Source organism: Kogia breviceps, chromosome 3 (assembly GCF_026419965.1).
Source record: "Kogia breviceps isolate mKogBre1 chromosome 3, mKogBre1 haplotype 1, whole genome shotgun sequence".
Lineage (NCBI taxonomy): Eukaryota > Metazoa > Chordata > Mammalia > Artiodactyla > Physeteridae > Kogia > Kogia breviceps.
Window position 1 is genome coordinate 68,005,139 of NC_081312.1, and position 15,006 is coordinate 68,020,144.

Consider the following 15,006-nt stretch of genomic DNA (forward strand, 5'->3'; position numbering starts at 1 on the left):
AATATTTTATATGTCTCCTAGTAGGCACATGCATACATGCATTTCTGTTGGGTATGTAGCTAGGAATATATGGTTTTACTGTATTTATATCTTCAACTTTAATAGATAATACAAAACTTTGCAAAGAGGCTATACCATTTTATGGTCCCATAAGTCATTTATGAGAGTTTCTGTTGATTCACATCTTTCTCAACAAATAGTATTGTCAGATTAAAAAATTTTTAGCCGGCTTCCCCGGTGGCTCAGTGGTTGAGAGTCCACCTGCTGATGCAGGGGACACACGGGTTCATGCCCCGGTCTGGGAAGATCCCACATGCTGCGGAGCGGCTGGGCCCGTGTGCCATGGCCGCTGAGCCTGCACATCCGGAGCCTGTGCTCCGCAACAGGAGAGGCCACAACAGTGAGAGGCCCGCATACCGAAAAATAAATTAGCCAACCTGGTGTTGTGTTTATTGTATTTTTAATTTGTATTTTTCTGAATACTAATGAAGTTGAGAACTATTTCATATCTTGATTGGCCGTTTTGGTATCTTGTGACCTGGTATTGTCAGTCTTTTTATAATATTTCTATCAGGCTGTTTTTTTTTTTTAAGTTGTATACCTTTTGAGGGAGTAGATAGGAATTATATATATGAGCCCATTCTCAAGTATATGTTTTGAAAAGTTCTTCTATCTCGTTTGACTTTTTAAAGAAAGACTTTTAAAAAATACTTTTTAGGGGCTTCCCTGATAGCGCAGTGGTTGAGAGTCTGCCTGCCGATGCAGGGGACCACGGGTTCGTGCCCCGGTTCAGGAAGATCCCACATGCTGCGGAGCGGCTGGACCCGTGAGCCATGGCCACTGAGCCTGCGCATCCGGAGCCTGTGGTCCACAATGGGAGAGGCCACAACAGTGAGAGGCCCGTGTACTGCAAAAAAAAAAAAATTTAAATTTGTGCTAAAAATATAATATTTATCATCTTACCTGTTTTTAAGTGTACAGTTTAGTCAAGTGTATTCACACTGTTGTGAAACAGATCTCCAGAATATTTTCATCTTGCAAATCTGAAACATTAAGCCCATTTAACAACAATTTCTCTTTCCTCCTTCCTCCCCACCTTGTAACTAGCATTCTACTTTTTTTTTTTTTTCCTGCCATGTAGCTTGCGGGATCTTACTTCCACGAGCAGGGATTGAACCAGCGCTCTTGGCAGTGAAAGCACAGGGTCCTAACCACTGGACTGCCAGTGAATTCCCCTCTACACTCTGTTTCTTTCACCTTGACTACTTTAGATACCTCATAAAAGTGGAATTACATAGTCTTTTTGTGACTTCCTCATTTGACATAGCATGTCCTGAAGGTCCATTCATGTAGCAGGTGACAGGTTTTCCTACCTTTTTAAGGCTGAATAATAATTCTTTGTATATACCACATTTTGTTTATCCATTCATCATTTGATGGACAGTGGTGTTGCTTTCACCTCTTGGCTGTAGTGAATAGGCTGGCTGTGAATATGGGTGTGCAATATCTTTTTGAGACCATGCTCTCAATTTTTTTGCATATATACCTAGAAGTGGAATTGCTAGATTATATGTTAGTTCCATTTTTAATTTTTTGAGCAACTTCCATACTGTTTTACATTATGGTTGCATCATACTATAATTCCACCAACTGCACAAGAGTCCCAGTTTCTCCACATCCTCACCAATGCTTGTTAATGAACACTTTATTTTGAACAATTTTAGATTCACAGAAAAATTGAGCAGATAGGACAGAACTCCCATATGTGCTGTGGCACTGCTGCCTGCCTCCCCTCCAGCTTCCCTCCCTTTGTTGTTAATATCTTGCAATAGTGTGTTACGTTTGCTACAATTAACCAGTTCTGATACATTATTATTATTATTGTTTGTCCATAGATTAAAGTTCATTCTGTGTTGTACTGGTTTATGGGTGTTGACAGTTGCATAATGTCCTGGATCTACCATTATAGTACCACGTAGAACAGTTTCACCATTCCTAAAAGTTTCCTGTGCTTCACCTGTTCATCTTTCTCCTTACCCCCAAGTGCTTGGCAACTACTGCTCTTTTTGCTGTCTCTAGTTTTGCCTTTTCTGGAATGTTATATAGTAAGAATTATACAGTGTGTCAGCTTTTAGACTGGCTTCTTTCACTTAGGAATATGCATTTAAGGTTCCTCCATGTCTTCTTGGCTTGATAGTTCATTTCTCTTTACTGATGAATAATATTCCCTGTATGGATGTACCAGAGTGTTTATCCATTCACCCATTGAAGGGTATCTTGGTTGATTCCAAGTTTTGGCAATTATGAATAAAGCAGCAGCTACAGACATTCATATTCATATTTTTGTGTAGACACAGGTTTTCAGCTAATTTAGATAGATACCAAGGAGCATGTATTTTCAGTTTAAATTTTCAAATTCCAATTATTCATTGCTAGTATATAGGAAGGCAGTTAATTTTTGTCTTACCTTTGTATCCTCTAACCTTCCTATAATCGCTTATTGGATCCAGGAGTTTTTTTGTTAATTCTTTAGAATTTTCTGCGTAGACAGTTGTATCATCTGCAGAGTCTCATTTTTTTCTTTCTCTATGTGTGTACTTCAAAATTTTCTTTTTTAAAACCATGAACTACTTCATGAATTTGCATATCCTCCTTGCTCAGGGGCCACGCTAATCTTTGTATGGTTCCAATTAAAATGTTCTTTTCTTGTCTACTGCATTGGCTAGGACTTTGAGTATGACATTGAATAAGAGTGGTAAAAGGGGATAGCCGTTCCTTGTTCCCTGTCTTAGGAGGCAAAGCATCTAGTTTCTCACCATTAAATAGGATATTGAGCTGTAGGTTTTTGGTAGATGATCTTATCAACTGCAGAAGCTCCCCTCTATTCCTAGCTTGCTAAGAGTTTTTGTCATGAATCAGTGTTTGATTTTTTTGGATGTTTTTTCTACATCTATTAATATGGTCATATGATTTTTCTTCTTTAACCTGTTTAGCCAGTTAATGATAGATTACATAAATAGATTTTCAAATGTTAAACCAGCCTTACATACCTGAAATAAATCCCACTTGTTAGGTAATTCTTTGTGTATATTGTTGGGTTCAATTTGCTCATATTTTGTTGAGGGTTTTTGCATCTGTGTTCATGAGAGATAATTGATCAGTAGTTTTCCTTTCTTGTGACATCTGTCTGGTTTTGATAGTAGGGTAATGCTGGTTTTATTGAATGAGTTAGCAAGTGTACCCACTGCTTCTATTGCTTAGAATAATTATAGAGAATTGGTATCATTTCTTCCCTAAATGTTTGGTAGGATTCACCATTGAACCCATCTGGGCCTGGTTCCTTCTGATATAGAAAGTTATTAACTATTGGTTTAATTTCTTTAATATCAATAGATACAGTCCTATTCACATGATCTCTTCCGCCTGTGTGATTTTGGTAGATTGTCTTTCAAGAAATTGTTCCATTTCATGTAAATTATCAAGTTTTTGTGGGCATAGAATTCATAATATTCCTTTATTATCTGTTCATTGTCCTTGGGATCAGTAGTGATGATCCTTCTTTCATTTCTGGTATTAATTTGTTTTTTCTCTCTTTTCTGGGTTAGTTTGGCTAAGAAGTTAATCAATTTCATTGTTCTTTTCAAACAATCTTATTTCATTGATTATTGGTAAATTTTCAACTTTATTGGTTTCTGCTCTAATTTTATTAATCTGCTTGCTGTAGGTTTATAATGCTGTTCTTTCTCTGTTTGCCTAAGATGGAAGCTAAATTGTTGATTTTAGATTTTTTTCTAATACATACATTGACTGGTGTAAATTTCCCCATAAGTACTACTTTTCCTACATTCCACAAATTTTGATGTTTTTGTTTTCATTTAGTTAAAAATACTTACAAATTGCTCCTGATGCTTTGATGATTTGTGTATTAACAGTGTGTTGTTTAATATCCATGAATTTTGAGATTTTGCAACTTTCTTTTATTGATTAGTAGTTTATTTCCATTGTGGTCCAAGAGCACATACAAATGGAACAATATAAAATTACAAAAGGCAGAAAAAGGGAATGATAAAGAAACAAAGAACAAGAGCAGCAAATAGAAAACAGTTACAAACATGGTAGATATTAATCCTACTATATTAATAATCACTTTAAATGTGAATTTAAAGCCAATTTAAAAAGCTGTCAGAGTGGAGAGCATGTTTGTATGATTTCTAATTCTTTATATTTGCTGAAAGTGTGTTTTCTGGTCCATAATGTGGCCTGTCTTGGTGAATGTTCCATGTGACCTTGAGAAGAGTGTGTATTTCTGTTTCTCTAAGAAATGTCACTGAGGAGAATTCCCTGGTGGTACAGTGGTTAGGACTCCATGCTTCCGCTGCCAGGGGCACAACGTGCCCCCCCCCCCCAAAAAAAAAAAAGAAAAGAAAGGGAAAAAAAATGTCACTGGGGTTTTGATAGGGATTGCACTGAATCTGTAGATCAGTTGGGTAGTACTGATATTTTAATAATAGTAAGTCCATGGGCTTCCCTGGTGGCGCAGTGGTTGAGAATCTGCCTGCCAACGCAGGGGACACGGGTTTGTGCCCTGGTCTGGGAAGATCCCACATGGCGCGGAGCAGCTAGGCCCGTGAGCCATGGCCACTGAGCCTGTGTGTCTGGAGCCTGTGCTCTGCAACGGGAGAGGCCACAACAGTGAGAGGCCCATGTACCACAAAAAATAATAATAATAAAAATAAGTAAGTAAGTAAATAAATAATAGTAAGTCTTCCAGTCCATGAACATGGAGTGTGTTTACACTTATTTCTGTCTTTAATTTCTTTTCTTTCTTTTTTAAAAAATATTTATTTATTTATTTTATTTGGCTGTGCCAGGTCTTAGTTGCTGCTTACGGACTCTTCCTTGCCGTGTGCAGGATCTTTCGTTACGGCATGTGAGGTGTTCAGTTGCGGCATGTGGGATCTTTAGTTGCAGCATGCGGGATCTAGTTCCCTGACCAGGGATCGAACCCAGGCCTCCTGCATTGGGAGCCTGGAGTCTTAACGACTGGACCACGAGGAAAGTCCCTCTGTCTTTAATTTCATTCAGCAATATTTTTTGGTTTTCACTGTACCAGTCTTTCACCTCCTTATTTAAATATTATGTTAACTAACTATTTTGTTCTTTTTGATGCTTTTGTAAATGGAATTGTTTTCATAATTTCATTTCATGATTGTTCACTGATAGTGTATGGAAATGCTGTTGATTTTTGTGTGTTGACTGTGTCCTGGTGTTTTGCTGAATTTGTAGTTGTAAGACTTTTATGGAATTGTTTGGGTTTTCTACATGTAACATATGTGAACAGAGGTAATTTTACTTCTTCCTTTCTAACTTAGATTTCTTTCATTTTTTCTTGCCTCAGTGCTCTGCCTATGACTTCTAGTACTATGCTGAACATGAGTGTTAGAAGCACGCGTCCTTGTTCTGATTTTTGAGAGAAGGCTTTCAGTCTTTAACCATTGAGTACGATGTTTGTTGTTTTTTCTCATAAATGGCTTTTATTATGTCATGAGAGTTTTCTTTTATTCTTAGTTTGTTGAGGTTTTTTCCTTTTTTTAATTTTAATTTTTATTTTTGGCTGCATTGGGTCTTCATTGCTGCGCTCGTGCTTTCTCTAGTTGCGGTGAGGAGGGGCTACTCTTCATTGCAGTGCGCGAGCTTCTCATTGCGGTGGCTTCTCATTGTGGAGCATGGGCTCCAGGCACGCAGGCTCAGTCGTTGTGGCTCGTGGGCTCTAGAGCACAGGCTCAGTTGTTGTGGCGCATGAGCTTAGCCGCTCTGCGGCATGTGGGATCCTCCCGGATCAGGGCTCAAACCTGTGTCCCCTGCATTGGCAGGTGGAGTCTTAACCACTGCGCCACCAGGGAAGCCCCTGGTGAGGTTTTTTGATCAAGAAAAGGGTGTTCAGTTTTGTCAAATTCTTTTTCTGCATCAGTTGAAATGGTCATGTGTTTTTTATTCTTTTAATGTAGTATATTATATTAATTGGTTTTCTTATGTCGGGCCATCCTTGCATTGCAGGAATAAATGTCACTTGGTCATGATTTGTAATCTTTGTAATATGCTACTGAATTTGATTTACTAGTATTTTGTTGAGAGTTTTTGCATCAGTGTTTATAAGAGATACTGGTTTTCTTGCAGTGTCTTTATCTAGCTTTGGCTCTTGGCACAGTGCTGGACTCATTGAGTTAAGGAATGTCCCTCTTAAATTTTTGGAAATGTTTTAGAAAGATTGGTGTTAATTCTTTCAATGTTTGGTAGAATTCACTAATAAAGCAATCAGTCTAAAGGTTTTCTTTGTTGGGAGATTCTTGATTATTAATTCAATCTCTTTACTCTAGTTATAGACCTTTTCAGATTTTCTGTTTTTTTCATTATTCAGTCTTGGTGGATTTTGTGTTTCTAGGTTATCCAGTTTGTTAGTGTACAATTGTTTGTAGTACTCTTATAATCCTTTTTATTTCTGTAGAATTGGTTACAACATCCCCACTTTCATTTCTGAGTTTAGTTAATTGTGTCTTTTTTTTCTTTTCTTAGTCATTCCAGGTGACGGTTTGTCAATTTTGTTGATCTTTTTGAAGAAACAAGTTTTGATTTTGTTGATATTTTTTTCTATTGTTTTTCTCTTCTCTATTTTATTTCTGTGCTTTAATCTTTATTATTTCTTTCCTTCTGCTAGCTTTGGTTTAGTTTGTTCTTCTTTTTCTGAAATTCCTTAAGTTGTAAAGTTAGGTTGTTGATTTGAGTTCTTTCTTGCTTTTTAATGTAAGCCTTTAGAGTTATAAATTATTCATTTAGCACTGCTTTTGCTGTGTCCCATAAGTTTTGGTAAGCTGTGTTTTTATTTTCATTCCTCTCAGTATTTTTTAAATTTTCCTTCTGATTTTTTTGTTTTATTAGTTGTTTAAGAGGGTGTTGTTTAATATCCACAAATTTGTGGCTTTTCCAAGTTTTTTTGTTACTGATTTCTAGCTTCATCCATTGTGATCACAGGAGATTTTTTTTAATGATATTTATGTTTTTAAATTGATTAGAGTTGATTTGTGTCCTAACATGTGGTCTGTCTGAGAATATCTCTTGTGTATTTGAGAAGAATGTGTATTCTGTTGTTGTTGGGTAGAGTGTTCCATATATGTCTGTTAGATCTAGCTGGTTTATAGAGTTGTTCAAGTCCTCTGTTTCCTTATTTTCGGTCTGGTTCTTCTGTGTGTTATTGAGTGGGATATCGAAGTCTCCAGCTATTATTATTGAACTATTTCTCCCTTTAATTCTGTCAATTTATGTGTCCTATATTTTGATGGTCTCATTAGGTATGTAAATATTTATAATTGTTTTTAGCATATTCAACCTTTTATTAGTATATAATGTCCTTTGTCTCTTATGACCTTTTTTCATATAAGGGCTATTTTGTCTAATATAGAAGGTTTGCAAACCTTAATAGTATATACTAGGCTTTGCAGGTCACATTGGGTCTGTTTTGCCTATTCTAATTTAGTTTATTGTTTTTATAAAACCATTTTTCACTCTGTGGCTGTCCAAAAACAGGTAGGTTGCCAATCCCTACTTTATCTTGAATAGAAGCTTTTTGATTATAGTGAATTTATCCATCCTTTTTATTGTTAGTGTCTTTGTAAATATGGTTTTTGCGGTTACTTTTTAAAGTGTTTATTTGCAAAGATGATGCTGTTAATGGTGCATTGTGACCTGTAAAAGCAATCGAAAAGTCCACTGTCCGTGATCCTTTACTAAATGCCAAATCTGTTATTTAATTGGTCCTTATTATCACTATCAGACATAATCTTTACCTTTTTAGTCTGTACAGGTCATAAGATCAGTTCCAGTAGTCATGACTTTTCTGTTGTTATCTGCTTTTTACTCCCCTCTCCAGTATTTTATGTTAGACTGTGTCCTTTTAAGGTCTCATTTTAATGAATTCTTACCATTTCCTTGTCTTGTGTCTTTGTGAGTTATCTCCCTTCAGCTTCTGTTCAGAAGTTGCTTTGGGGTTCTTGCTATTTTACAGGATTTGTGCTTTCTTTAATTTACTGGATTCTCTAGGTATGGATGACTTTTAATACCAAAATGCCAAAGAAAGAAGTGAAAATGAATTCTCACAGCAGTATAAGATTCTTAATAGGAAGGATTGTAGTCTCTTTTTTTTTTTTTTGATTCCGTAGAGGACAGTATGACTTGCACTTAGTTTGCAGTTACCAGTTACTACTACTACTTTAAAAAAAAAAAATTATTTATTTATTTGGCTGTGCTGGGTCTTAGTTGCAGCATGTGGGATCTTCGTTGTTGCGTACAAGATCTCACTGTGGCTTGCAAGATCTTTTTAGTCGTGGCACGCAGGTCTTTTTAGTTGTGGCATATGGGATCTTTTTTTTTTAAGTTGTGGCATGCATGGGAGATCTAGTTCCCTGACCAGGAATGGAACCCAGGCCCCCTGCATTGGGTGTGCAGAGTCTTAACCACTGGACCACCAGGGAAGTCCACTACTGCTTTTTTTTTTTTTTTTTTTTTTTTTTGTGGTACGCGGGCCTCTCACTGTTGTGGCCTGTCCCGTTGTGGAGCACAGGCTCCGGACATGCAGGCTCAGTGGCCACGGCTCACAGGCCCAGCTGCTCCGCGGCATGTGGGATCTTCCCGGACCAGGGCACGAACCCGTGTCCCCTGCATTAGCAGGTGGACTCTCAACCACCGTGCCACCAGGGAAGCCCCCACTACTTCTTAAGAAGCAAAATAAAATGAGCTTCTTTCATTTTTTTCTGTTGCCAATTGTAAAATACTTATGAGATCTGGAAATTAGAGTCACATAAGCATTCTACAGTATGTGATTCATGTTTGTTTGTTTTTTAAAGCCAATACAGGAGAAACCCTCAATCAGAATTTCTTGAAGCTGTGTAGTGAAACTGATATATTCTACCTTTGTTCCATAGCTTAAGAGAGTCAGAAGTGCTACTTTTCTCTTTAGGATCTAGACTATTATTAGGTTCTGAATCTTTACCATTGCTCCTAGATCTTTATTTTTGTTTTGAAATTTGTATGTAGACTAAGTGTTATATAGCTGTGTATAATTTCTCAGGTCTTACGGAGTTGTGAATTGATTTCATTTAATTTTTCCGAACTTAATGTGTTAAATTATTCAGATGAATTCATTTGTTCTGATTCCATGTTCACTGAAATTAAAAAAATTTTTTTTTAAATTAACCATAATTTAGCTAACAAAGTAGCTTACTTTCTCTTAATGGGCAAATACACCTATTGGTCATCTCGGCAAGAGCATGAAAGTTAATTTTGTTGTAAATATGTTCATAACAGCAAATATCCCCATGTAGATGCCAGCCTCCTTAAGCATTACTCTTTAGTGTGGGGTGTATAAAGGAGGCTGACATGCTATGAAAGGCCAGAAAAAGATGGAGAATTGTCTCTCTGAGAAAATAAGGCAATTAAAAGGAAAAAAAATTCTCTCACTGTAGAAAATGACAATAGAAAGTAATGAGGTCATTGAATATAAAGTGGCTTAACTTAAACTATTTGCAGTACTCTAGATAATTGTTTCAAGAGATAAAACAATTTGGAGTGTGGTGGGTAGAATGGAAAAGATTATAAAATTTTAAGTATTTCGTGAAAGAAATGCTTTTGAGGGAATATTACTGTTTTTTAAGCAAGCAGTATCTAATTTGAGGGAAAATATTTATCTACTTGTGAATATAATATTTTTTAGTTCTTTGTGACTTGTTTGTTAGGAATTAGGTGCAATTTTTATATATAAAATTTCCTTTCTAAAGTATGTAAAACTTAATATTAGAGACCAAAAGGATTATAAGCAAATAGCTAATTTATAGTTATCTTTTATTTTAAAGTGATTATATTATCTAACAAAGTTTGATCAACTGCTTCTATGAATTTTAAATCTTGCTGTCATGAATAAAAGTGCAGAATTTTACATTTATTGTTTTCCTTTTTTCAATTTCCTGTATATAGTTAAGAAAAAAATGAAAATAAATGAACTTTTTGTATTTTTAGGCCCGGATAGCATTTTTGCAAGGAGAAAGAAAAGGTCAAGAAAACTTGAAGAAGGATTTAGTAAGAAGAATAAAGATGTTAGAATATGCATTAAAACAAGAAAGGTATGTGTCCCTCATTTTCTTATATGAATAAAGTAGAACAATATTATTCTCTTTATGTATTATTATACGGTGTATTTAAAGCCTTTTGAAAGCTACAAAGGTTTGCCGAAAATACAGGATGATATTTTGATTTGATTCTTATATGGGAAAAGAAAAAAAAAGAGATTAAAATCTTTAAATTGAAATAATATCTTTTATTATAGAGTCCAAGTTTTTTCTTTTTTACAGATTAGGAAAAATTTATCTTTACTTGGGTGTATATTTTAGTTGGGTAATTTATCTTATTTTTTTCTTTTACATCCACTATATTTTTTTTCTCCAACTTCTTTTGCAAGTAAAGTTTAAAGAAACAGACATTCATATTATGCTTTATTTGTCATTGGAGAAATATATACCAGTAGTTAGTTACTTACCTATTTAGAAAAAAAAAAATTGTTTTTCTTTCAACAATTTATTATTAAATTTTCAGGGCAAAATACCACAAATTAAAATACGGCACAGAACTGAACCAAGGTGATTTGAAAATGCCAACCTTTGAATCAGGTAAACTTGATTCTTCTGTTAATCTCCCCGCCCCCTCCCGCCTCCCCCCCCCCCCACCCATGCAAGAAAAACTGGTTTAAGCTCATTTTTATGTAACAAACATGTTCTCTTTGCCCTCATTTTGCTTTGATAGCATCAGTTAGTTAGATGGTTGCCTATTGTAATACTGTCTAGAATTTGGGGAAAAATAATGAATGAAAGTAAGTATCAGTAGTTTCATCTACATAATCCCGAGGTTGTCTTATTTTTCTTGTTTTGAAACCTATGTAAAACTGGGTGTATTTTTGGTCGTAATTAGAAGTGGAAGGTAATGAGTAACTCTTTGTACCACCTGTAGGCAATTCTTATCCAAGTCTATATAAGCTTAATTTTGTATTATTAAAAAGTTAATTTTGTTCTAGAGAAGCTGTGATTAACTCAGTTTAGTCCTAAAGAAATTGCAAATTTGAATTTGGAAACTATGGAGGCAGCCAGATAAGGATAAGAGAAGGGAAAACGTTATCTCCAGTTGGCCTTGCTCTTTACTAAAATAGTGAGTGTGAGAGTAGTATCTGATGAACAGTTATGCAGGAAGAGAGGGCTGGATATAGGAAAAGACTCTAACAGTTTAGTGTTAATTTTAGGGTTCCATATGATTACAATTTGAGTAGTATAAAAGTTTAATAAGGGGCTTCCCTGGTGGCGCAGTGGTTGAGAATCCGCCTGCCAATGCAGGGGACACGGGTTCGTGCCCCAGTCTGGGAGGATCCCACATACCGTGGAGCGGCTGGGCCCATGAGCCATGGCCCCCGAGCCTGTGCATCTGGAGCCTGTGCTCCGCAACGGGAGAGGCCACAACAGCGAGAGGCCCTCGTACCACCAAAAAAAAAAAAAAAAAAAAAAAAAGTTTAATAAGGAAAGAATATTTTGATTTATATTATATAATATTTGGGAATATTACTGCAATTTTCTATTTCTGAGGTATATGTAGAACCCATTTATATGCACAGTTTGATGGTGCAAGCAAATTGAATTCTATACTGTTCTTGGCTGCTGGTTACTAAGGAAAGGAAAAAAATGTGTCTTTATTTGGATATACAATTTTTCTTCTCCTTGTATGGTTGTTTCCATTCCTAATAAAGTCAAAGCATACATGGTAGGGAAAATAAAACAAATAGGGATTTCTTTTTAAGTTAAATGTTACAGTAAATTTTAAAAATTTAGCTAATTGGTTTTGGTTTAATATCAAGCACTTAAAACTTGGCAGAAACACCCTATATGTACAACCTGCACTTGATTTATTCTTAGGTCTTCTCCACTTACCAATTTTAGCACCACAACCATATCTTCCTAGTTGTCATATATAAAATTAAGAGACCAAGGTAGGAGTGGCATAGTTTTCCTTTGATCTAGCTTTTAAGTGGTTATGAAGACTCAGATGCCAGGGGACAATATTATGGTCTCCTCCTTGGAAAAGCTACAATAAATGATAAAAAGATGGAAGGCCTGTATATTTTGGGCCATGTTTACTGCAGCAGTCCCATTATAGTTAGAGGGAGTACAGTGGTTTCACCATAGAGAAAACCTGATGGCTTCATAGCTTTTCTTTAACTCATTTTATTTTCTAATATGTTTAGAATATTCAGAAAATAATCACTTTTTTTTTTTTTTGGCCGCTCTGCATGGCTTGCAGGATCTTAGTTCCCAGACCAGGTATTGAACCCGGGCTACGGCAGTGAAAGTGCTGAGTCCTAACCACTGGACTACCAGAATTCCCCACTTTCTATAACTTGAGGGCTGTCCTCCTAACTTGGTCTGTTAAATGTGTGGAACAGCCCCACTGTTCCTGGAACTAGAGTCGGAATTGGCTAATTGGTCTTGGTACAAGTTGGTGTAAAGGAAAATCATTAGCACGTAATCTCTCCTGCCAACTGAAGTGAGATAAAAACAAGTTTGTTTTTATCTATATAAACTTAACTATTAAAACTTCCTTAGGGGCTTCCCTGGCGGCACAGTGGTTGAGAGTCCGCCTGCCCATGCAGGGGACACGGGTTCGTGCCCCGGTCTGGGAAGATCCCATGTGCTGCAGAGCGGCTGGGCCCATGAGCCATGGCCGCTGAGCCTGTGTATCTGGAGCCTGTGCTCCACAACGGGAGAGGCCACAACAGTGAGAGGCCCACGTACTGCATAAAAAAAAACAAAAACAAAACAAACTTCCTTAAATTGAAGAATAAAATAACAACCCAAGTACTTTATTTATAGGAAACAATAATAATAAAGTAGATTATTTTTACTGATGTAGAAAAACAACTCAGAATGTTTAGTGGAAAACAAACAAAGGAATGGGCAAAAATATAACATGCAAACAAACAATGGGTTAAAATTATTTACATCAAAGTATAGACAGAAATAAACATTAAATGAACCAGTGTTGCCTTTTATATACTTAAATCAAAATGTAAAAAAGAGAAAATGTATGAAATACTGTTAGAAAGAAGTACAAGGTATGTGTGTTTTTATACCCTTGTCCTAGTAATACCAGTATATATATCCTAAACTCTATAAAAGGGGGGTATATCCAAATCTGTAAACAGCTCCTATTTCCCTACATTTCGGGGAAAAAATCTACAACAGTAGACATATGGGTAAAAGACTTGAAAAGCCACCAATAAAAGAGGATATCCAAATGGCCAATAAACATATGAAATGATGCTCAAATGTATTAGTTTATACAACTTATTTGAGGAAATACAACTTAAAACCACAGCACAGTACTATTAGACACCTAGCACAATGTGAAAATGCAAAAGAGAAAAAGTCATGTGTTGCTGAGGATGTGGATCAACCAGGATTTGCACACCTTCTGGTGTTGGAATTCTAAATTGATAAAACTGCTCTGAAGGTGATTTGTCAGTACAAGTTTCCCCCACTATCCCAAAGTAGAGCATTCCTGTTTATAAGCCAAAATGACATAAAACAAAGATGCAGTTTACCTTTGGACACATCTTGCTAATGATGCACGAAATAAATCAAGATAAAGCACAGATGATAATAGACACAGTTCAAAACTATGGGCTTGTTATAGAGCTTGGTGGTGCCTCTCTCGCTGCTTGGGGTTGCGTGCTGGCCACTGTAACGGTTCACTGCAAAACAAATGCTGAAGGCTATTTTTTCTTTTCGCCTTTTTTCATAAAGAGTGAAAATCCTCTCTGAATTTTTTCAGTTAGGGTAGCGAAAACAGGTACTAAATGTAGGTCTTTCATAAAAGCGAGGTGGCCTAAAGAGAGCTTTCGAAAAGCGGGGGATAACTGTATTGCTAAAGGGGACATAGCATGCCCCGTGGCCCAGTAATTCCACTCCTTAAAATTTTCATCACAAGGCTTGTATAAGAATGTTCATAGTATCATTACTTTTAATAGCAAAGAACTGGAAACAATTCACATGTTCTTCACCAATAGAATAGATAAATATATTGTGATATTTTAGTGTAAGGAAATGCTGTTTAGCAAGAAAAGTGAATAAACTATAACTAGACTAAGCTATAACTAAAAGTGAATAAACTATAACTAAATTTAATGTGGATCACATAAAATTGAAAATTGATAGAAATGATTTCATATATATCAAATTCAAAAATTAACCTAGTGTTTAGAAATCAGGGTAGTGTTAATATCCTTTTAGGAGTATCTAGTTAGACTTGGGAAAGGGCATGATGAAAGTTTTTGGGGGTACTGATGACATTTTATTTCTTCATTTAGGTACTGGTTACATGGGTGTGTTAAAAAATTCATTGAGCTGTACGCTTAGGATGTACTTCAAGAATATTCTTAGCAACATTATTTATAATAGTGAAAAATGGAAACAAATGTCAACATTAGGGAACTGGTTAAATTAAATAGGTATATACTTTCTGTAGATTATATAATTATTTTATATGATGTTAATCTATATTTATTGCCATAGAATGTTCAAGATACATTAAGTATTAAAAGCAGTTTGTAGTGCAGTACACACACTTTGGCCTTTTTTTTTTTTTTTGAGGAGGGGAGAAGCTGATGTATGTTATTTTCAGATGGAGAATATGGAATGATAAAATCTCAAGTACTAACACTGTTGGTGATAGGATTTTGGGCAATTTGTATTTCTTCTTTTTTTAAATGTATTTTTTTGGCCAGTTAATTATGTGTTATATGTGATTTAAAAATAAGCAAAATGGTAGAAATAGAAAAAGTTATAAATAAAAAATGGGGGCTATTAGAATGAGATAATTTCTAGAAATTATAGATGTTTCTATATGCAGGGGAAGAATGAGAAG

The 15,006-nt window shown here is 35.7% G+C and overlaps 1 protein-coding gene and 1 pseudogene across 4 annotated transcripts in view; one reads left to right on the top strand and one right to left on the bottom strand.

The window, feature by feature from the left end:
* The window catches only part of STRN3 (striatin 3), a 114,431-nt gene that overhangs the window by 51,403 nt on the left and 48,022 nt on the right, over window positions 1-15,006 (top strand). For all 4 annotated transcript variants that reach the window (XM_059057214.2, XM_059057210.2, XM_059057212.2 and 1 more), the window contains exons 2-3: window positions 10,066-10,169; window positions 10,639-10,712. In XM_059057214.2, the coding sequence (XP_058913197.1) occupies window positions 10,066-10,169; window positions 10,639-10,712 (178 nt within the window). The remainder of the gene's footprint in view (window positions 1-10,065; window positions 10,170-10,638; window positions 10,713-15,006) is intronic.
* On the bottom strand, window positions 2,617-2,701 carry LOC131753915 (U6 spliceosomal RNA; annotated as a pseudogene).